This window comes from Lissotriton helveticus, chromosome 5_1 (genome assembly GCF_964261635.1).
Source record: "Lissotriton helveticus chromosome 5_1, aLisHel1.1, whole genome shotgun sequence".
Classification (NCBI taxonomy): Eukaryota; Metazoa; Chordata; class Amphibia; order Caudata; family Salamandridae; genus Lissotriton; species Lissotriton helveticus.
The window spans coordinates 1,535,815,554-1,535,839,782 of record NC_136065.1 but is presented as its reverse complement, the minus strand read 5'-3'; the positions used below and the strand labels follow the sequence as shown (position 1 = coordinate 1,535,839,782).

Genomic DNA, 24,229 nt, shown 5'->3' with positions numbered 1-24,229 from the left:
TGAGTAGAGTAGTGAGTAGAGTAGTGAGTAGAGTAGTGAGTAGTGAGTAGAGTAGTGAGTAGTGAATAGAGTAGTGAGGTGAGTAGTGAGTAGTGAGTGCAGAGTAGTGAGTAGAGTAGTGAGGTGAGTAGAGTAGAGTAGTGAGTAAAGTAGTGAGTGCAGAGTAGTGAGTAGTGAGAAGAGAGTAGTGAGTAGTGTAGTGAGGTGAGTAGTGAGTAGTGAGTGCAGAGTAGTGAGTAGAGTAGTGAGTTGAGTAGTTAGTAGTGAGTAGAGTAGTGAGTAGAGTAGTGAGGTGAGTAGAGTAGAGTAGTGAGTAAAGTAGTGAGTGCAGAGTAATGAGTAGTGAGTAGAGTAGTGAGTAGAAAGTAGTGAGTAGAGTAGTGAGTAGTGAGTAGAGTAGTGAGTGGAGAGTAGTGAGTAGTGAGTAGTGAGTGCAGAGTAGTGAGTAGTGAGTAGACTAGTGAGTAGAGTAGTCAGTAGAGTAGTGAGTAGAGTAGTGAGTAGTGAGTAGAGTAGTGAGTAGAGTAGTGAGTGCAGAGTAGTGACTAGAGTAGTGAGTAGAGTAGTGAGTAGTGAGTGCAGAGTAGTGAGTAGTGAGTGCAGAGTAGTGAGTAGAGTAGAGTAGTGAGTAGTACATCACAGGCAGCAGCTGTGCAAGCTTCTTACACTCACAAGGAGACCACAGGCAGCTGGGGTGCAAGCTTCTCCCACTCACAAGAAGGACATCACAAGCAGCAGCGGTGCAAGCTTCTCACACTCACAAGAAGGACATCACAGGCAGCAGCTGTGCAAGCTTCTTACACTCACAAGGAGACCACAGGCAGCTGAGGTGCAAGCTTCTCCCACTCACAAGAAGGACATCACAAGCAGCAGCGGTGCAAGCTTCTCACACTCACAAGAACGACATCACAGGCAGCAGCAGTGCAAGCTTCTTACACTCACAAGGAGACCACAGGCAGCAGAGGTGCAAGCTTCTCACACTCGCAAGAACGACATCACAAGCAGCAGCGGTGCAAACTTCCCTTACACACTCACAGCAGGTACTGTGCCAAGGCAGCAGCAGCAACAGAGCAAGAGTCCCTTACAAAGAACAGGCACAGCACAGAGATGCTCAATGCAATCTTCTCATACTCACAGGCAGCAGCGGTGCAAGCTTCTCACACTCGCACGAAGGACATCACAGGCAGCAGCTGTGCAAGCTTCTTACACTCACAAGGAGACCACAGGCAGCTGAGGTGCAAGCTTCTCCCACTCACAAGGACATCACAAGCAGCAGTGGTGCAAGCTTCTCACACTCACAAGAACGACATCACAGGCAGCAGCAGTGCAATCTTCTTGCACTCACAAGGAGACCACAGGCAGCAGAGGTGCAAGCTCCTCACACTCACAAGAAGGACATCACAGGCAGTAACGGTGCAATATTCTCACACTCACAAGGAGATCACTGGCAGTACACACCACATGAACACACTCCATAACACATAGCAACAATACATTGGCATTTACAATGCCATTAGCTCAAACTCAAATAAATCCGAGCCCGATTGCATTTCTAATGCTTGTTTTCTTTCTGTAGTAATAGGATCTCAGGCTCCGCCCGAGCCCTAAAAATGTGTCATTTACAATACCAATAGCTCAAACTTTCCTAATGCGAGACCTTATGCATTGCAAATGCTTGTTATCAAGAGTAGTGTGGAGATGCTGAGTGGTAGGAATGTTGTTGTTCTGCACAGATTATGGAACATTCCCGTTAAGAATGTGTGGAAATGTGTGATTTTAGCCACACTGTGAGGTTTGCAGGGGATTCTAGGTATGAAATGATAGCAGGATCCATGTGTGTTGCCTTTTCTGCTTATGTACTCCCCGCATTGTATTTCATATATTTACTTATTTTTGTGGATATTTCTCTTTTATAAATGTGTGCTGAATTCAAGATTGGTTGCAGATGTATGAAATATAACATTTGCTTCATAGAAGTTTGATAGCACATTAATTATTCATACATATTTTGTCATACGATTTATAATAACTTAAAGAAGCAAGAGAAGGTGCAACAAGATGAATATGTTAATTCATGCACTTGGCATTATTCATTGCTAGGCCTGCCCTTTTCAAAATAATCAGAAAAGTGTATTTAAGCTAGGTACAGACAAGTATTGGACTGAGAGGAGAACCTTCGACTTCCTGGGAGACTTGGTTTGTGCAAGCTGAGCTCTAAACATCCTTTCTGACTGCTAGGAGCCTCTCTGAGCTAGCCTGGTCCTGTATGTGTCGTGAGACCGCCACAAATGAAAAACAGAAAATAGCCGTCTCAAAGTACAGAACAGCATTGTTGTTTGGCTAAAGAATGAGGGTGAGAGGACACGTAAAGAAACTCAGGCAGACGCTTCCGATGCTGAGACAGCTTAGCTAGGGGCTATAAGAGAGAGGCTGATGAACAAAGACTGGTTCTATCATTCCAGGCAAGAAACGTCCGAAACACCATCACAATGTTTCAATACTTTCTAGTAGTTTGCTCATTAATTGCGTTAACTGACACTGTATTGATTGCTTTAATTTTTTTAAAGACAAACTTTATTGCATCTTTTCCCACTTCACAGCATGAGTAAATCAAATTTTAAGACCTTTTCACATGAACCAAAGGTTGACAAGGATGTCCATGACTGCAGCAGTTCTCGAGCAGATCAACAAGAGGTCTTCAGTATAGAATGCAACACATACAACAGAAGAAAAACAGTCTCCCCACCCCCCTTAAACCGTAACCTGTCACCTAGTGTGTAAGTCAATTATAGGAGAGCCATGTCTGCTAGGGGTCCTAGGGTATTCTGTATGACCTATAGGGGGTCGTCACTGTATTGCTGTCAAATCTGCGGTGCAGCCTAGAGGGGTAAGGACAGGCATAGTCAGTATGAAGGCACTGGGAGGGCCACTCCGGCCCCTAGGCCACTTGAGGATCAGCCCAGTCCTTCAGGGTTATCTCCCACCTCAAGGATCCTATTCAGTGTCTTAAACTCCTCCATTAACTTATCCCATTCCATCGATATGGGTTTTTTCTGGAAGTCTGTATATTCTTCTTATCTTAAGGTCTCACTTCAGCCTGTTCCAAATGCAGCACTTCCTCATGCCATCTATCCACCCTTGGGACCGAAGGGGCTTTCCATTGCCATGTTATCAGTCCTTTCGCTAATAACAATGTTAGTGCCGTGAAGCGCGTCAACACCTTAGTACACTTGGGCCATGGGTGCGGGCCCAATAAACACAGATATAGTGCATTCCAGCCGTCAAGGCCAGTCACATCCATCAGTGCCACTAAGATTATCCCCCAGTCGCCAGGCAAGGAAAAACAGGACCATATTATGTGCAAGAGGTCAGCATATCTTGGACACATCGAGGCAGCTGTATGAAACATTTTACTAATTTTAAACAGGGTTAAATGAGCCCTGTGTAAGATAGTGAACTAAGGGCCATATGTATCAAGCCCAAATGGGTTCGCAAATGCCGAAATTCACAGAATTCCGGTGTTTGCGAACCCATTTTCGCTAAATGGTATGTATGAAACAATTTTGGTGCAAAATAAGGAATCGCAAAATTTGCCTTTCCTTATTTTGCGATTGCATTTAAGGAATTGCAAATTTTGCGATTCCTTAAATGCAATGTATCAAGGAATAAAAAATACCAAAATGCCCTTAAGGAATCGCAAATTACCACCAACTTCTAGTTGGTGGTAAGTTGCGAATTCTTTTAAAAAAGCATTTTAAAAAAAATCAAAAGGTGCCATGTGACGCTCATACATGCCCTTAGGGCATGTATGTGCGCCATATGCGCACACATGTCATTTTCAGGGGTGCAAGGGTGTCCTTTGGACACCCCTGCACCCTTGAAAATATTCTCAATTTGCGATTAGCAAATTGCTAATCGCACATTTCCCCTTCATTCCTATGGGCCTCCTGGCCCATAGAAATGAATGGGAAATTATTCCTTAATTGCGATTAGCAATTTGCTAATCGCAATTAAGGAATTCTAAGGAATCGCTAAAAAGAAGCGATTTTCTACATACAAACCATTTTGCGATTTCTAAATAGCGATTCCTTAATAATCGCTATTTAGGAATCACAAAACAAAATGTTGATACATATGGCCCTAAATGAATTTAAACCTCGAGTTACGTGAGAATTTCTTTAGGGTATTCCAGCATGCTGGACAATTCTTTATCTGAGAGTTCCCTGGCAAGATTGACTTCCCATTTAGATTTCAGGGCTGTGAATGGAGCAGTGGCAGCTGGTGCATAGGGGCGAAAGGGGCATTGCCTCACTAGACTTGGGACGAGGATCGGGGAGGAGACAAGAGAGACACCACATGCAATGGAGCAGCCTCAAATGAAGTGCTCACTGCCCCGTTTCGGACTCGAACACAAATCAAAAATTCTGTTTTGTGTTTTGTTTTATCCTAGGAAGGGACGAGGTCACAGGTCAGAGACACCGCCTGCGCATGTGCTGTCCGGGACGAGGACTATTGCTCGCCCTCGAAGCACATGCGAGAGGAGTGATGTCATCCTGAAGGGAGTGGCTAGAGAAAGCGGAACATGGCTGGTTTCAAATGGGGAGCCTAGGCTGCGGCCCACGCGACTTCAGCAGCGCACCACTGAAATGAATGGCAAGGGGCAGGGCAGTGGGTGGCAACAACCGGAGCACTCCCTTGCCTTGACGCTAGTCCCAGACCTCCTGATTGGACAGTGGGAGGTGAGGGAGTGGGCTGCGGATTGCGAAAGAGCATGGCGACCACCGCGCAATCCTGACTCCGGCACTGAATTTAACAAAAACTACAAAAATCCAGCGTGGAAAATGGCTTGCTGGGATTAGGATTACAGCTTGAGTCGAGCGGACCAATCATGGACGAAGCTTGGGTAATCGGAATCCTAAAGTAAAACTGATCCCCATTATGGTGCCCAAACATAACCGTGGCCCACCACATTCTAACAGACAGCGCCAAGGCATTACACTGCATAAATGAACAATTGCCGGAGTGAAAGAAAAGCGGCACGTAAAATATGAAAAGGCGTGCATGCAGCCTGAATCTGTGTGGATTAAGGAGCAGTGAAAGGAGCGGCAGGACTGATGATCGGCACGCAGCAGGTGTGCGGCACTCCATGTGCTGCTGGCTGTGCACAGTGCATTGTTCGGGACGGACATCGGCCGCAGTCATAGCAGAGCACTGCAGAAGACTACCGACATGCTGGGGTGCGAGTCATGTGACAACAGGTAAGTGCAATTTTATTTTGGTGTCCGACAGGTGGAGCCCATCCAATTTGTGTTTCACTCCTTCCTTCAAAATATTTTCAGGGGGAGAACCCTCCTGAGCCCCCTCCCACCACCAGGCAACCCGGACCTCCACGCCCCGCCACCTTCAAATGTCACCAGAAGCCTTTGGAATGGAGTGCTAAATTGCTCCTGGAGTCCTCTGTAGAGCCATCTTATTAAGTGCCTGCCATGCCCATTAGTGTGTAGTGCTTGGAGTAGCTCATGTGTCTTGGGTTCTTTATCATCAGGAGCCTAGTGCTTAAGTACGTAATGGAGGATACTGGCATGAGTCAAAAAGAATGTTTCAGGCAAATCATGAGTGTGCACAAAGTCAGTATCAGTCTTTAATATGCTCTGCATAAACAATGTCCCCACTGTCGCTACTCCTTCCTGTTCCCACGGGCTCCTCCTGTGTCGTCAGTGTGCCTGAAGGTGTGGGAAGACCGCAGAAAGGGATATTGGGCACATAGAGCGCTCACAAAGAAGTGTAGTTCATTGCCATCTTTCAATAGATTACGGCACAGTAAAAGGGGGTTTGTGTGCAGCATTGGGGTGCTGGGACAGATCAGCATATGTACCAGACCCCTGTTAAACTGGGCAGTTGTTTGTCCTATTTCAGGCAGATTGTAGCCAGCCAGCCAGTATGAAAGCCACTGCAATTGTCCGTCTATGCAACAGGCCTTGAAATCTAGGGCCCCCATACAGCCTTTGGTGGGCGTCAAATAATGTTTTGTTAAGCTAACCCTACGGCGGCCAGTCCCTCAAGTAAGTACAATCAGCATAGTATTTAACAGTCTGAACACCCATACTGGTATTGCAATCGAAACATTCACAAAGTGACACAGTAACCGTGGCAGCATAACCATCTTCGCTAGGGCCAGACGAGCGGCCACCGACAGAGGCAGTGTAATCAAAAAAACTCACCTGGGATTAAAGTAATTTGATTGTGCATATAAGATTGATTACCTTCCAGTAAGTCTTGTGGCTCTCGGTACACTTACATGACTTATCAACATTAATTTGAAGTTCGAACAGTTCTTTGAACTTTGATAGTAGTTGGGCAGCTCCCGCAGTTTCTCTCATAGATCCTAAAGATACATGATCACGTTATCTGTGTATAAGAATACAGTATGTACAGTGTTATTTATTATAATCCCTTTATCCCCAACCTCTTGCTGACTCTGCTGCACAATAAGTTCAATTGCCAAAATAAAAAGAAGCAGAGAAAGGGAGCAACCCTGCCACATACCGCGCAGTACCTGATGGGTGCAGGAGATGTTATGTTATGTTATGTTAATAACTTTTATAAGGCGCTCAGCTGCCCCAGCCAAGGGGCGTCCCGGCGCCTGATCCGGTACAACAACATAACAAATCGATACAGGGGAAAAGAAAAGGAATCATACAGCCGATGGGAACAGGAAGGTCTTTATGGCGCGCCTAAAGGGAGTGAGGTTGTTCAGGGCTCGAATATGGACAGGAAGAGAGTTCCACAGTCCTGCCGCTAATACACGAAAGGAGCGGCCTCCCATCCTACTCAATCTGAACCGTGTAGTAACCGCCAGATGAAGAGATTCCGATCTGAGGGACCGCGTAGGAACGTAAGAGGAAACAAGCTCAGCAAGGGCAGGGGGGGAAGAGAGTTTCAAGATTTTAAATGTCAGGCAGAGAGCCTTAAATTTGATTCTCTGTCGAATCGGCAGCCAATGGAGTGAGGTCAAAACTGCGGAGACAGAGCACTGCCTTGGAAGGCCCACAATGGCACGTGCCGCGGCGTTCTGCACCCTTTGCAGTCTAGTAGCCTCTGCCTGATTCACCCCGAGCAGTAGCGCACTCCCATAATCCAGCCGCGAAAGAATGGAGGCTTGGACCACCAACTGCCGAGTAGGGGGGTCAAAAAATTTAAGAACCGGTCGCAGCCCTCGCAGAATACCATAGCAGGTAGCTGCGACCTTCTTTGTGTGGCTGGTAAAGGAGAGTGTTGGATCCAGCCAGACCCCCAAGTTCTTAACTTCGGCAGCTGGGATGGGAGTCATCCCCAATTCTGGAGGCCACCATTGGTCTCCCCAAATCTCCGCCTGCTTTCCTAAAATCAGGACCTCGTTTTTTTTGGCATTTAACTGCAAACAGTTCGTTCGCATCCAGTCTGCCACGGCAATAAGTCCTGCACGAAATCTGGGAGCGTTCACCTCAGGTTCACCACTAAGTGTCACCGCCAGCTGCGTGTCGTCGGCATACGATGTCATAGTTAGGGCACATTGCCTGACGACAGCAGCCAGCGGTTTCACATATAGGTTGAACAGGGTGGGGCTCAACGCAGACCCCTGCAGAACCCCCAGCCCCAGATGATGGAATGAGGACTGACCAGGTGGAATAGCCACTTTAAAAAACCGGTCCGAGAGGAAAGAGCGAAACCACTGGAGAGCGGACCCCTCAATTCCCGCTTCCTCCAACCGCCTAATCAGAATGTCGTGAGACACCGTGTCAAACGCGGCGCTCAGGTCTAACAAAAGGAGCGCCGCAGTTTGCCCAGCATCTAGCACCGAACGTAAGTGCTCGGTCATAAAGAGCAATGCGGTTTCGGTGCTATGTTGTGCACGAAAACCATTCTGAGTCTCGTCTAGAATGTTATTACGAGAGAGGTGGGCGGACAAGATTGAGTTCACATGTGCCTCAGCCACCTTCGCGGTCCAAGGCAGGAGGGAAATGGGCCGATAGTTTTCTGGTAAAAGGGGGTCCAGGTTAGGCTTCTTCAGGATTGGAGTGACCACTGCCCGTTTCCAGGAAAGAGGAACCACACCCGATGTGAGTGATAAATTGATCAAATTCAAAATAGACTCACGACCTAGGGGGGGAAGAAGTTTAAATAGCTCAGGCTTCAGCGGATCTGATGGTGAGCCGGATTTGATCTTAAGGCTCAGAGTGTCAAACACCTCACCAGACATCACTGGCAGAAAGGACAGAGTTTCATACTCCGAAGCCACCTCACCAATTTGCTCAGCGACGGGCACAGAAGATGTAAATCCACGGTAGATTGCCTGCACTTTCTCCACGAAAAAGGATGCCAAACTTTCACAATGAGAGTCCGTGCAGATTTGCGCTGAAGTGGCCCGTTTCCCCATAAGGTCTTTAAGCACCTTAAAGATTAATTTAGATGGGTTGGGGCTATTCAGAAACTCACTAGCGTAGTATGCGGCCCGGGTTTGACAAATTGTCCTATGATAGAACTTAAGCTGGGCAAAGTATAGGGATTTCAAAGTAGGATCAAAGGATTTCCTCCACGCCCTCTCCGCTCGCCGGCACGTTCTCTTAAGCTCGGCCAGAGTATCATTATACCATGGGCTGGGAACTTTAGCATGGCATTTCGACCAGCGCATCGGTATGAGGGAGTCAAGGGCGGCTAGGACCCAGTTACAGAACTGCTCATATCCTTCCTCCACGTTCAACAGATTGCCCAGGGGCTGTGCCTCCAAGATCTTAAAAAACTCCTCCAGTTTGAGCTTATTCCAGTTTCTTTTAAAGATCAGTCTATCCACCGGTTTAAATTGTGGATCCTCTATTGGGCATGAGACTTTTACCAGGAAATGATCGGTCCAGCCCACCACCATCGGGTCAGAGACCGTAGCCCGCTCCAGTGTAGTAAAGAAGGGGTCGAGGATATGACCTCCTATGTGGGTAGGGGAGGTTACAAGTTGGTTCAATTGCATGGCTTCAAGATCCGCTAAGAAGGTCTTAATAGGTGCTGATGACCTCTGATCAAGATGGATATTGAGGTCACCTACGATGTTAAAATTAGCACATCTAGGAGCTAAAGAGCTGACAGCGTCAGCAAGAGCGGCCTTGAAGACAGTGTCATTCCCTGGCGGGCGATAGATTAACATGCCACTTAGAGTAAACTGATGACTAAAAGCTACCTTAAAGGAAGCGCTCTCACACGCAGGTAGGTCAAGAGCTTTCCATTCAGCTGGAAAGCAAGATTTTATCACCATAGCTATGCCGCCCCCTCTTGAGGTGCGGTTAAGAGTAAACACTGTGTAGTTAGAGGGAAATGCCAGATTAATTATTGCAGTATCCGCATCCTGGAGCCAAGTCTCAGTGATGAAGATAAGGTCAGGGGAGTCCTTTTCGATCATATCACGTAGCGACTGATGGTGCTTGACCAACGATCTCACGTTCAGACTCCATAAGCTAAGTACACGCCCAGAGGTGTTAATACGTGTACTTAGAGCCTTCCCTTCTGCAAAGCACGTCCCAGAAGATGGTTCAAGTGACCAGTTGCCGCAGGCACATTCACATGGGCCCGACAACGGGTGCACAGGGTCAAAACCACAGACTGTTAGACTCTCTCGGATCGAAAGAAGGGCGGTACGGTTATACCTGGGTGCCGCGGTATATTGCATGGTGAGATGATGACTAGTGACCAGAGTCCAAGTCCCGCTCACGCTTCCTCGACGCGGACGAGCGCAGACGGGCAGGACTCTGGCACGACTCCGGCTAAGCGACGGCGTCCCTCTGCGCGGACCCGCTGCGCGGGAGAGGATGACTTTAAATAGGCGTCGCAATCACCAGCTCGAGCGTGAAGACGCTCCAAGATGGCGCCCGCCCAAATGTCTACTCACCCAAACCAAGATGGCGCCCACAGGAGTCCAACCCCGGGACCCGGACCCGCAAAACAGCGGTGTATTTTCCACAAATTAAATGCAAGTGAGAGGGGCGATTACCCAAGCAGAGTGAGGCTAAAAACGAGGATAAATCCTGGTAAAGCGGCGAAATACCAAAGGTAAGATTAAAACACACAGCGCACTGGCAGCGCGACCTGCGCTGATGTAGTACCAGATCACAGTAATTAAAAACGAGTGCGCCTTAAATAGGCGTCGCAATCACCAGCTCGAGCGTGAAGACGCTCCAAGATGGCGCCCGCCCAAATGTCTACTCACCCAAACCAAGATGGCGCCCACAGGAGTCCAACCCCGGGACCCGGACCCGCAAAACAGCGGTGTATTTTCCACAAATTAAATGCAAGTGAGAGGGGCGATTACCCAAGCAGAGTGAGGCTAAAAACGAGGATAAATCCTGGTAAAGCGGCGAAATACCAAAGGTAAGATTAAAACACACAGCGCACTGGCAGCGCGACCTGCGCTGATGTAGTACCAGATCACAGTAATTAAAAACGAGTGCGCCTTAAATAGGCGTCGCAATCACCAGCTCGAGCGTCAAGACGCTCCAAGATGGCGCCCGCCCAAATGTCTACTCACCCAAACCAAGATGGCGCCCACAGGAGTCCAACCCCGGGACCCGGACCCGCAAAACAGCGGTGTATTTTCCACAAATTAAATGCAAGTGAGAGGGGCGATTACCCAAGCAGAGTGAGGCTAAAAACGAGGATAAATCCTGGTAAAGCGGCGAAATACCAAAGGTAAGATTAAAACACACAGCGCACTGGCAGCGCGACCTGCGCTGATGTAGTACCAGATCACAGTAATTAAAAACGAGTGCGCCTTAAATAGGCGTCGCAATCACCAGCTCGAGCGTGAAGACGCTCCAAGATGGCGCCCGCCCAAATGTCTACTCACCCAAACCAAGATGGCGCCCACAGGAGTCCAACCCCGGGACCCGGACCCGCAAAACAGCGGTGTATTTTCCACAAATTAAATGCAAGTGAGAGGGGCGATTACCCAAGCAGAGTGAGGCTAAAAACGAGGATAAATCCTGGTAAAGCGGCGAAATACCAAAGGTAAGATTAAAACACACAGCGCACTGGCAGCGCGACCTGCGCTGATGTAGTACCAGACCAGATGTAGGGCCCAGTTCTGGCTCTAACCATTGGTGCTGTATACAGCAATTAAGCTCATCAGATGTAAGCAGGGGGTATCTCGTGGTGGGCCAACGCTGCCAACATAAAATAACAACCGTGCCAAAGGCTTGACGGATGCCTATGGGCAGGCAACCGGCAAAGGGATAACGTACCTGAGCCGTGCCCATCACTCAAAACAACCACAGAAAATTCAGGGAGGTATTGCGTCAAGGGACAAGTCCACTTTGGTCCATATGTTCCAACTACAGAAGTAGTGGGAGTAATTGGCGCACCAGAATTTCGGTGAGACTTTTGTATTCTGTTTTTAGGTCTCGGCCTAGCGTACACTGCGCAGCAGTGTTGCGCAGCCGAGATTTTATGTTTACAAGTATGGGGGCTTGAACCCGCCCCTCTTCTCCGTTGGCTGGCTTCCTAAACGGAGGCCAGCCATTGGAGGAGAGGGGCATCACTCCGTTCAAGCCCCGTCTTTTTCGCATTCGGGGGCATGTTTTTTGCAGTTTTTAACTCCGTGAAGTCATCTGTCACTCAACAGCAAAAACCACGCCCCTGAATGCGAAAATGGCGGCGCTTTTCTGACGCCATTTCTGTCCGGCCGCTGCCGGAAGAAGTCGAGAAGCTGCCGAGTCCTCCGGTGAGTGCTCGCTTTTCTTGCCTATTTTCCCTCATTGTGCCCATGTTCTTGCCTCTGTCCCCTCATTGTGTGTCTGTCCCCTCTGTTGTGCGTCTGCCCCCTCGTTGTGCTTGCTTTCCGGCCCCCCCTCGCTGTGCTTGCTCCCCTGCCCCCTCGCTGTGCTTGCTCCCCTGCCCCCTCGTTGTGCTCGCTTTTCTGCCCCCACCCCCCTGTTCCTCGTTGTGCTTGCTTTTCTGCCCCCCACCCCCCCTGTTCCACATTGTGCTCGCTTTTCTGCCCCCTTCCCTGATTGTGCGCGTGTTCTTGCCTCTGTCCCCTCATGGTGCGTCTGTCCCCTCTGTTGTGCATCTGCCCTCTCGTTGTGCTTGCTTTCTGACCCCCCTTCACTGTGCTTGCTCCCCTGCCCCCTCGCTGTGCTTGCTCCCCTGCCCCCTCGTTGTGCTCGCTTTTCTGCCTCCCACCCCCGTTCTACGTTGTGCTTGCTTTTCTGCCCCCCACCCCCTGTTGCCTCGTTGTGCTCGCTTTTCGGCCCCCCCACCCCCTTATCCTTGTTGTGCTCTCTTTTCTGCCCCCACCCCCTGTTCCTCGTTGTGTGTCTGTGTGTGTGTGGCTCTGTGTGTGTGTGTGTGTGTGGGGAGCGTTGTGTGTGTGGGGGGGACGTTGTGTGTGTGTGTGGCTCTGTGTGTGTGTGGTGGGCTCTGTGTGTGTGGTGGGCTCTGTGTGTGTGTGGTGGGCTCTGTGTGTGTGGTGGGCTCTGTGTGTGTGTGGGGGGCTGTGTGTGTGTGGGGGGCTGTGTGTGTGGAGCTGTGTGTGTGTGTGGGGCTGTGTGTGTGTGTGTGTGTGGGGCTGTGTTTGTGGGGGGGCTGTGTGTGTGGGGGGGCTGTGTGTGTGTGTGTGGGGCTGTGTGTGTGTGGGGGGGCTATGTGTGTGTGGGGGGGCTCTGTGTGTGTGTGTGGGGGGGGCTCTGTGTATGTGTGTGTGTGGGCCTCTGTGTGTGGGGGGGCCTCTGTGTGTGTGTGTGTGTGTGTGTGTGTGTGTGTGTGTGGGCCTCTGTGTGTGTGTGTGTGTGTGTGTGGCTCTGTGTCTGTGTGTGTGTGTGTGGGGCTCTTTGTGTGTGTGGGGCTCTGTGTGTGTGTGTGTGGGCTCTCTGTGTGGTCCCTTGTCAACCAATCTGCTCATAGTGCAGTCGCTCTTCAATGGTGGTATATAGGGAAAACAAACAGCCCCCAGGAAAACCGATACATTTGCCAAACATGACCTTTTAAAAAAAAAATCATATCAACGTAAATATTTGTTACTATGCAGTGTGGGCGTTTTGTAGCTTTCTTTTAAATTTAGCCTCTTTTCTCGCAAAGACAACATAAACAATTATTACTTTTCGCGTACAATTGGATTATATTTCATTTTTAACCTAGGAATGGCACTTATATAGAATCGTGTATTATGAATCGGAACTGAAGCAAACTTGAGGGTTGTTTTCGTCTGCTTGATAATTTAATGAGCGCTGAAAGCGGGTTGTCTGGCATTGGTGAGGGACTTGGCATAACTGGTAGCATAAAATTGTGATTGTCTGCGCTTGTGCACTACTGTGTCCAGTATGTAAGCGATCTGAAGGTGTGCTTCCTGGCAAAAAAACTGGCTAAAAGTATACATGGGGCATGGACTAAAGAAATTATTTTTATTTGACAAGTGTGCATGTGCTTAAGTGCAGGGGCGAGCTCTGGGTGAGCTCAAAAGTAAAACTAAAAAAATAAATATAAACATTGCAGCTGCTGGCCACGTGGGGAAAGAGAATTAAAATAACGTGGGGCAAGATAATTAAAAAAACAAGTAAGCAACGGTAAATTTCCACAGTCTGAGGTGGTAGCATCAGCTTAGTCCCGGGGATGCTGTCTGCAGAATTTAATGTATATTTCCTCAGCTCATCACAGCACTTGCTATTGCTTCTGACAGTCTCACTGTGTCACAAAAGGCAAAACAAGCCTAGTCGGGTCGCTGCAAATGAAGCAGCCCCACGCCTTTATAAACATGGCCCCGAGAGTAAACAAAAAACACAAACACTTATGGACGCAGCACTCAGAGTGAAAAAACTAGAGTGTGGGAGCCATGAAGGAAGATCAAGCATGGTAAATGAAGCAGCCACAAACCTTTCATCAAACTGGCACACAAAGTAAACAAAACACAAACATTTATCCTGACAATCCAAAAACGCAAGCAGAGACAGGCGAACAAAAAAAAGTGCTCACAAGGGGCCCGATTACAATGACGGTGGGGCAGACACTGATGTGTCGTCGGTGTTGATCTCACGGGCATCTGAAGTTGCGGTCAGACTGCTGCATTACGTTGCGGTCGGTCCGACCACATGTGTGGCTCTGTGTGTGTGTGGCTCTGTGTGTGTGTGGCTCTGTGTGTGTGTGTGGCGCTGTCTGTGTATGTGTGTGTGTGTGGTGCTGTCTGTGTGTGTCTGTGGCGCAGTCTGTGTGTGTGTGGCTCTATGTGTGTGGTTCTGTGTGTGTGGCTCTGTCTGTGTGTGTGTGTGTGTGGGTGGCTCTGTGTGTGTGGCTTTGTGTGTGTGGCTCTGTGGGTGGGTGCAAACGCAATAGGTCTCGCATTTGCGAGGGATTAAGCTATTGGCAGTGTAAATGACAATGCCATTTATTTATATGTCTTAAAAACAAACACATAAATAAAAAAAAGGTCATGAGCAATGCCAATAGCTCTAACTTTAACAATGCCGAGACCATTGCACTGTAAATGCTTGTTAACAATGATAACGGTCTGCACTAGGATAACTCCATAGGTGGTTAGCCAGGTTTCAACAGGGAGGTGACTAGCGCTTCTCTGGTAGTAGGGGGCAGTAAACCCATAGCAAGAGAAGTTGCATAGAGTGGAACCAATCGCGTGGCATAGACAGAATAGAATTCCACCGGCGGACCATCAGAACCCTGTGTTTTATTGCAAGCAACTTCCTTGATAGACCCTCATATCTCACCTGCTGTAATTGGATCACCTAGCTCTGCCCTGTCATTCAGAGTCACTCTGGGTAAATGTGCTTGATTTAAGAATATCGCTATCTTTGCGGGATTGGGAGGTGGCGGGCTGTGTAGAAGTCACAGAAGGCCGTGTTGATTCCCTTGGGTAACTACCTGTCCCTAATTAGGTCTGGTTATCGACAAGATAGGCGTAGGAGAGGTGTAGGCTCGGATTAGGCGTGACAATAATGTGCCCGACTTGCCTGTTTCAGTGTGTATCTTTTCCGTGTAAGGCCTATAGTCTATTACTCTTAAGCATTCGAGGCATTCTGCATGTGTAATCCTGGCTTCCTGTAGGGTAGCGATTGCATCAACGCTTGTAGCTGCTGCCCTCTCTAGGGGTCCCAGACTGCTCTCCAGCTGTGTTAATTCCAGATGAATCTCCTGTCTAGCTCCCACCACTGCATTAATACATGTGCCTCGCACTACAACCTAAATGCCTCACATTCCACCAACGGTGAGGAGGCTGTACCAGCATTATCAGAAAAGTATGTATCAATGGGCGCAGACAGGGTTTCTCTGAACACTGTTTATTTATTTATTTTGAGAGTTTTATAGAGTGCGAACAAGACCCTTGCGGGTATCAGAAGCGCTTTACAGTACATGGGGATAATTAAGACATGCATAAACTAAATGTCCATGAAGTATACATAACACCATAGAGCAAACAAAGAGCAGGGCAGTAAGAAGCAGAACAGGAGCGAACTGAGGAGTGAAGGAAATACAGTAAAGATATGTGAGTAAAATAAAAATATAAATAACATCATTGAGCCAACAAAAAGCATAACAATAGGGTGCAAAACAGGAGCGAGCTGAAGAGTCATGGAAGCAGCAAATAGATTAATTAGGGTGAGTAGATTGATACCATGTAAGGAGGTTCTCACGGAATCCTAGGACTGAGTTTAAGTTAATTTTGCCATGAAAATGCCTTTTACTTCCAATTTGAAGGATGCAGTGGAGGGGTTCAGTCTTGTCCATGTAAGGAGGTTCTCACGGAATCCTAGGACTGAGTTTAAGTGAATTTTGCCATGAAAATGCCTTTTACTTCCAATTTGAAGGATGCAGTGGAGGGGCTCAGTCTTGTTTCCGGGGGAAGGGCATTCCAAATCCTGGGCGCCATTCCTGAGAAGGATCATTTGTATGTTTTTTCTTGTTGAATGTTTGTGGCTTCAGTAGGAGGTTTTCAGCACTTCTAGTGGATCTTATCCCACTGGCTATTGTGAGTTTCTGTGTGAGATAGCTGGGTGCATTGTGGTGTATGGCCTTATGCGTCATGCACGCTATTTTCAGGTGAATTCTGGCTTCAAATGGCAGCAAGTTCAGAGTTTTAAGGTCAGGGGAGATGTGGGCCCTTCTTTTTGAACCAGTGATGAGTCTCGCTGCCGCATTAGTAGAGGCTATTAGGGGAGCTGTAGTAGTTTTGGGGAGACCGCACATTGAGACACTTCCATAGTCCAGCCGCGGTAGAACTAGAGCTTGGACCGCCATCTTGAAGTCATTGGCAGGAAGGAAAGGTTTCAGTGTGTTAATTTGAAAGTTTGCTCCCTTTGTTGCGTTATTAATGTGTTTCTGCATGTTCCTTCGAATAGCCATGATTGCAGGCACCAGGTCGAGATAGTGGCTGGTACTCAACCCCAAGCAAGCGGTATTTCCAGTGCATTATGGTCGGATATCAACTTCCCTGAATATCTAGCAGCTGTAACACTAGCCTGAAGGTGTGGAGGGCATTGAAATCTGTCAAGCTGGGAATGGAGGGCATGTGGGTGTGAGGAAAAAGAGTATTCCTTCATACCTTCATTGTGACTATACCATAGATCTGAAAGTCCCCATCCATCTACTCATTGCCACAGGATTTTGGCCTGATGTTCCACACTCTTACCGGGTAGTGGTGGGTACGAACGATCTAATGTCATGTCCAACACTGAATTAAAGTCCCCTCCCAGTACTCATGGATTGCGAGCCTAATTCACCAGTACATTTGAGAGATGAGCTAAGAAGGTGTCTTGTTCGGGACTGGGTGCGTATATACATCCTAACACCAACAGCTCAAGTCTAACGGAACTCTAAGCAATAAATAGCAGTCCTGCATGTCAATTTTCGAGTCAAGCATCACAAACGGGACCCTAGCTCGAAGCCAGATCGTGGCCCCCCTCAAAAAAGCAGAGTAGGATGTGTGAAAAAGTTGACCTCTCCATCGTCTGTGGAGTTTTTGGGCCTCGGAAGCCACAAGGTGTGTTTCCTGTAAGAATGTAATCTGAGCGTGACATTTATGTTAATATTCTATGTATTTTGTGTAGCGACTCGATACCCCACACATTCCAAGTGATAATATTGTAAGTTCTCACTTCAGCTGACACTTTTGGCATAACAAGACAGCTGCAAAATTAACAGTCCCTCCGCACATCGAAATTGCTTCGCTACAGTACATCAGGTAACTTCTGTATACCATAATAAACATTTCACCAATGCTTGGTAAAGCGATGCTTCGTCGTTCGACCAAACAGCTGAGAACAAATTGAAAATAGTAAACCATGTGCCTTTGCTAACAGGAAGTATATAGACAACCCTGGAAAGGGTACTGCCTCTAGTCAGCACATTAATGTCAAGGGTCAGCCAGACCTGGGAACTCAAGTAAAGTGTGGGTAGCTAGACTGCCCACAGCAATAAGAAAGAGGGTTACCACACAGAGCAAGTCTGATCAAAGAAAGTAAATAGAAACATTTGTACAATTAGTGTGTACCCCCAATGGTCTTGCATGCTGTCATATGTAGACTATAGCCATCATAGAAACATATGCCACCTGGAGTGTACCTGCATGTCAGATCAAGTGGCATCAAACAGTACTCACAACAGTTAGCCCAACAGATTATAAGCAGTTTGTGGCGAGATAGATGTAAACAGGGCCATACTGCTATTGGAATCTGAGTCTGAGGCACTGCCCCGCGATGAGCTGGAGCTGACGGATGGCTTGGCGGTTTGCAATGCGGTCGCTGAGCTGATCACTTCTAATTGCCCCTCCAGGGTCTTCTGCGGGGAGGGTGTCCGTCCGATACCACTCCAGGGAGTCATCCCACAATGCCTCTGTCATGGGGCTCGCTATGCCTTAGATTGAGGTGATCCATTAGTCTTTCGTTTTAGAGGATCTGGAAAATGCTGCTCTAGCCATTCCAAGGCCATCTGGAGTCTCACACAAGTGGGTGCGCTGATCATGCCTTCCTTTAGGTTTGGCCGAGAATAACAGGGCATATTAGAGGTCAGCTACGCACAAGTGCTTTTTCACTTCCTTGAAGGATAACCGTATCCGCTACACTGCAATCGTGTAGTACGGGTACAGGGAGATCTGTGCGTTGTCCATAAGTATGGCTGCTCTTTCACAGGACTCTCGAAGCAACAGATCCGGAACCCTATAATTCAGGATTTTGCCACCATGGGTCTCGGTAGTGCTCCAGGCATAGGTTTCCTTGTAGGGACGTGGTGCACCCTCTCCACTGTAAATAGATCAGACAATCCAATCAGAGCCACCACTCTCTGGAGCCAATCTTCGACATACTGAGTGCCGTTGAGGCCTTCTGGTACCCCAACTATCCAAACATTGTTTCTGTGGAGCCTTCCTTATGCATCTTCTGTTTGTTCTTGAAACTGGTCCACCTGTCGGCGTAGCAGGGCAATTTGTGTAGTGTGGTCTCTGTGGCCCAGCGACAGGGCAGTGAGCACCAGTTCATTAGATTTGAGCCTGTCCGCTAGTTTATGTTGCTCATCTTTCAGCAAGCTGATGTCAGTGGTGATAACCCCCAGACATTATTATATAGCTTCTCGTGAATCATGGATTTCCTGAAGTATGACACTCGATTTTTCCATGGAGGATGCTGTGACAACGGGAGGAATACAATCATCCGGCGTTTGGCCAGGGGAGCACTCCGAAGGTGGGGATTGGGACCTTGAGTGGGCAGTTGGACCTTCAGGCTTGGTTTAGTGTGCTCCATTGTGTCTGCACCTGACTTTCAGTGGTCACAGCCAGAAGGGGAACAAAGCGGTCAAAGAGCTCCTAATATCTATGATGGGGGGGGGGGTGCTCCTCTCAGTCTCTGGGATAGTTGTATCATCCATCGTCAGGGAGGTCACACCGCAGCGCGGGGGCCGGACAATTTCTCAGGCTGCGCCAGCCAACCGCTTCAACCCGGCCTTCACGCGGTTCCGTCCAGGCACAGAAGTCAACCGCTCTGTATTCAATCTGGCTGTTACGCTCAGTTGTTCCTTCAGCCTAGGTGCCCCGAGAGGCCACTCAATGGCTGGGTTCTCAGCCCGCATGGAGCCAGGGCTCTGAGGGTCTTATCAGCTCGCAGACCTCCCATTTCCAGCTGTCATTTTGTCCTCACAATGAGGTAGGAGTGTACGCTGTTTCTCCGTGTACCCAGCGGTTAGTTTCAAAGGCCGGTGAATTGCCGGTCGTGGGTGAAGCCCCGTTTGGGACCTAGCCTTCGATGCTGCTGCCAGATGGGATAATTAGCAGGGTTACAAGTCCTGGGTCCGGGAACTCACAAACTTCGCTTCTGCCATCTTGGGCAGTTAGCCCCACTCCCGTATTGTTTGTTTTCATAGTTACATCATACATTTAACTTGAACTAGACTAGAGCATTTTAATGATGTCCTAAAATACATCTATAACGTGACTTCTTGTGACTTTTTGTGTTCTTGTGATGGTGAAAAGAGATTTAGAGCTCCCTAACAACAAATAATTGAAGAAATAATATCGCTCCCACAGCCGACTACAAGTTGAGCACCTCAATCTTATGGTCCCATATGTCAAATCCTGTGCATAAGGCCTCCGAGACCTGCTGTGGTTTCCAAATTACGGGAACAGGCGTGAGGCCACCAGGTTCATTATACTTAGCTGACTCGACCGTGAACGTTGGTGGCTCACCATAGCCACTTTCATCTTCTTGTTTTCTACAGTTGGAAGTCGAGTGGTTGATACGAACGATCACTGTGTTTGACAGGATTGCACACTCACTTCGTTTAGAACTGATACGGATAACCAGAAACTCACTGTATTTCCTGATCTTGTGATGTGTTTTACATCGTATACTCATGTACTGACTTCGACCTGATTAAACCAGAAACTTCCATCCGCAGGCTGTGAAATACATGGCCAGCAACTTTTCTAAAAACTTTTCTGAATTGGACTTGCTTAGACGCCATCTGATCCGATTGCCTAACGTTTGGAATCCTATGTGGTCCACTTATTGTACTATCCGCCCTGACAAAGTTCCTATAATAGGAACGAAACGCGTTGGCTGTTGTCCTATTTCTAAAAATAAGAAGAGGAATAAAGAATATTGATAAAGATTACATTTGACTGCTTTGTGACTTCATCCCTGGTGCTGCCTCCACACTTTTTGAAGCTAACCACAAATAATCTTGTAATTCTCACAAGATTGATTGTTGCCTAGAATGCACCATCCTCATGCAATGTGCAGGTGTTTCATAGGTTGAAGTCGACCAGGATTTCTGTCTCTAGTTGGCAAGTTGGCACTTGGTCCTGCACTTAGCCAGAGCATCTAGTGAGTCCAATCCTGAGCAGTAATTTGCAAAAACGTATCGATCGAAAAACAATGAAAAAGCATTATTAGATGCACCTCAGCTGCTGGCTCTTGGTATCGCGTGTTTTTAGACAACCAACAAACACGATGTTTCCCTAAAACCAAAAGGGTCTGTCGAAAGTAATTGTAAGTTAGTTTTGTAAATCGGCTACCAGGGCAAAATATTACAGATGAAAATGCTGTCACTAGTTGCTAGTTTTGCCTACTTATCTTCATAATTTTTTATTTTAATGATTATTTTCTTTGGGAAAACACTGAGCTAAAATTGTGATTTTCTCTACTTTTCAGAAATGTATAGCTTTTCAGGAGTAACCGTAGGTTTCACACCAGTTTCTCCCACAAACAGGCTAAAATCATAGAGAATTGGAACAATGAACAATCAATTAAAGAAATGTAAAACCTATGGTAAATAAACGTTGTTTTCTTTTACAACTCTGCTTGCCTTGAAAGTTGGAAAGAACGATATCTTATCACAACAAAATATTTGTTAATATACTTTTTATAAAAGAAACACACGCTTTCTTGCACGGCATTTTTTCACAAAAACCTCAAAAATGTTATATGTTTCGTTTTTTTCTCATGTCTGCCCAAGAGAATCCAAAAATTCAGGATACCTTTAAAAACACCAAGATGTAGGGAAATGGATGCAAATTTGACCTAGATACCTTTTGTATAGACAAAGCATGAAGGTTACGTGCAAGGTGCTCCAAACATTTATAAAATAGTGGCACTGCCAATAGGTCTGTCTTATGAAAAAAGTGCTTTTTGAGTCAATGATGGATTTAGGCACTCAATAAGTTATCATATTTGTACTCTGACATTCTTCTTTACACTCATGCGTCCATCATTCATCAATCAACTGATACACACTTGCATTAACCCACTGACACAACCACAACAACACACACACAATCTCAACAACAAATGCAAGAGAAATTAAAGGAATACAAGTATAAAAACAAAAGCATGCTGCTGTCTAAACACCGCGAGCATACGCTTGCACTGACAAAACTAAACAGAGTAATGGGTGTCTGTCTTGCAAAGGTATTGTAAATAGTCTATTGCTGTTTTCGAGTTTAAGCATGGTCAACACATTTAGAGACAAAGTATTGGTCAGCTTGGAATGGTAAAACAATTATAAACTATGGACAACAGTCTCCATAATGATCTCCTTGTTTAGAGGAAGCGGCCAAGTGGGATGTGGTGATCTAAAGATGAAATGAACCGCAAGCAAGTGACACGTTAGCACTACCTGAAGGGCTGTAGTGTTCTTTTAAGAAATATTAAAATAAAAAGAGAAGCAAATAACTGAAAGGATAACTATAAATGGGGAAAATTCAAATCTAACGGATGGTCCAACCAGCCCTGACACTAAAGCATTTACAGGTGGATGTAAACATGTGCTCAGAAAATGTTAATATTTCCAGTGAAAGAGTGTCGATGACTAATGTGGACTGAACCCTTGCCTCTGCAGTTCGCAGTTATGAATGGAACTGAGAGTAAATGACACTCAGACATTCCAATGGGTGAACAGAGCTGACTTAAAGGTCCTCTGTGTATTTACATGGAGATGTGTAAACATATATGTGTTCATTTACGTATTATTTAATGTTTTTTTATAACAAGATCCCGGCAGACAGCTAAGAAGAGACACTAACAAGCATTATACTGTGCTTCGTTCCCCCGAAGATGTGTCCGGGGCAGTAACCAACACCAAAATCCTTACCTGCAAAGGTAATCTAGGAGACTTTATGTAACAAAATACCTATCTGTAGGCTTTAATACAGAAAAATAACAATCTATACATAAATACCTATTGAAATTAACATATGCTTTTCACAATCAATATGTCAGGCCTACGGCGTTTATTATAACTTTTCACAATAAACAATTCAGACCTATAGCATCGGAAACACTTTTTCCTAGTGAACCAATCAGGCCCTAAGCTGTTATCACTGGCTTGTGACTATAACCAACTGAGCACTCAAGTAATGAGCTTACGATTTCCCACAAAGCTACCATCAGGCGTAGTCATAAAATTACACAGTATACAAAGTAACAGTTGGTAAAGCAAAATATTATTTCGCCTAAGAGGGCCTAACAAGGATTCTGACAGCAAATCTTCAATACCTACGATTTGTCAGGTAGTAACCAGCACCAAAACCTTTCGCTACTACGGTAGTCTGTGAGATTCTATGTACAGAATATTAACGATCTACCCTTAAATTCCTTTTGACTTTAACATATGCTTTTTACAATCAATATACCAGGTCTACTCCGTCCCTTATATCGTACTTTTTCATTAAAAGAAATCAGACCTACAACCTTTATCATTTGGTTCTCACCATAACCATCTAAAGCCTACAGTACTGAGCGCAAGCTTTCCAGAGAGCAACCCTTTGGCATAAAGTCATAAAAGTACATATGTATACAAAATTATAGCTGTAATGCAAAACACTATCTCTCATAAGAGAGCCTAACAAGGCCTATTGTGGTACACATCTTCTATCCACAAGGTTTGTTCAGTGGATCACCAACACCAAAACCCTTACCTACTACAGCAATCTGTGAAATATCCATCTAACAAAGTACCTGCCAACAGGTTAAGCACAGTGTAATAACAAACTATCCTTAAAAGCCTATTGTCTTTAACAAATGTTTTTACAATAAGCAAATCAGGCCTACTGGCTTTGTCATAACATTTCACAATAAACAGATCTAATCTCTGTCATATGTTTTCTCAATGAAGCCTTTATTTTCCCTTTAGCACTGGCCCAACATCCGCCTATTCAAGTGCTCATAAATCAGCAATCATCATGCATACAATTAAACAATTACACTTATGTAGAAAAATAACAGCTTTCAAAACAACATTAAATCCCTCTGACAGGGCCTACCACTGCACTGTGAAAACCCTTTGGCTTTGTCAGAGTGGGTAGCCAATGCCAAGATCCTTGCCCACTACAGTAATCTGTGAAAGTATATATAACAAAATACCTGTCTACAGGCTGTAACACAATGTGATGACAATCAACTGTTAAAGGCTTCTGGCTTTAACAAATGCTTTTGACTGTTAATAAGCTTGACCACATGTCCTTGTCATAAGGTTTCATAATAACAAGACCAGATTTATGGCTTTGAACGCAGCATTTCCCATTGCACCAATCAAACCTATAGTTTGTCACCACCATAACCAACTCAGATGTACAATTTTGAGTGCAAGCTTTTCAACAAGGCAACCGTTAGACACAGTATTAAGTTAGAGAGCTAAACAAACTTACAGTTAGCTAAGCAAAATACTGTCTCTCCTACAAGGGCTTAAAAAGATTCTCACAGAGTAAACATTCTATATCCACAATTTGTCACACGGAGTAACCAACACCAAAACCATTGGCTATTAAAGTAATCTGTGAGATTACTTGTAACAAAATACCTATATGGAGGCTTTAATATAGATTAATAACAATCCATAATTAAATGCCTATTGACTTTAACAAATGGGTTTCACAATAAATATGAAAGTCTTAGTGCCTTTATCATAACATTTCATAATAAATAGATCAAGCCTGTAGCTATGATCATTGACTTGCCTCCATAGCCAACTCAGTCCAGCTGTATTAAGTATAAGTTTTGCCACAAGCCAAAAAGTGTAATACAATCAGTCTTTTTAGTGGAAACACACATATACCATTTCCATGTTTGGAAATGGTTTCCTTACAGCAATAAAGACCTTGTATAGAGACCCAGTAGCTACGATTAGAATAAATTCGGGAACAACTGAACAAGTGAAAATTAATAGGGGTACTAGGCAGGGATGCCCGTGTTCCCCGCTACTTTTTGCAATATACCTGGATCCC

General features: G+C 46.2%; 1 protein-coding gene across 4 annotated transcripts in view; it reads right to left on the bottom strand.

Moving 5' to 3' along the window:
* RAB7B (RAB7B, member RAS oncogene family) overlaps positions 1–24,229 on the bottom strand; it is a 197,381-nt gene that overhangs the window by 136,471 nt on the left and 36,681 nt on the right. For 2 of the 4 annotated variants that reach the window (XM_078644585.1, XM_078644586.1), the window contains exon 2: positions 6,264–6,385. The exons of 1 other annotated variant lie outside the window; for it this stretch is intronic. In XM_078644585.1, the coding sequence (XP_078500711.1) occupies positions 6,264–6,380 (117 nt within the window). In that variant the 5' untranslated portion in view covers positions 6,381–6,385. The remainder of the gene's footprint in view (positions 1–6,263; positions 6,386–24,229) is intronic. One more of the 4 variants, XM_078644587.1, reaches the window with a different exon arrangement.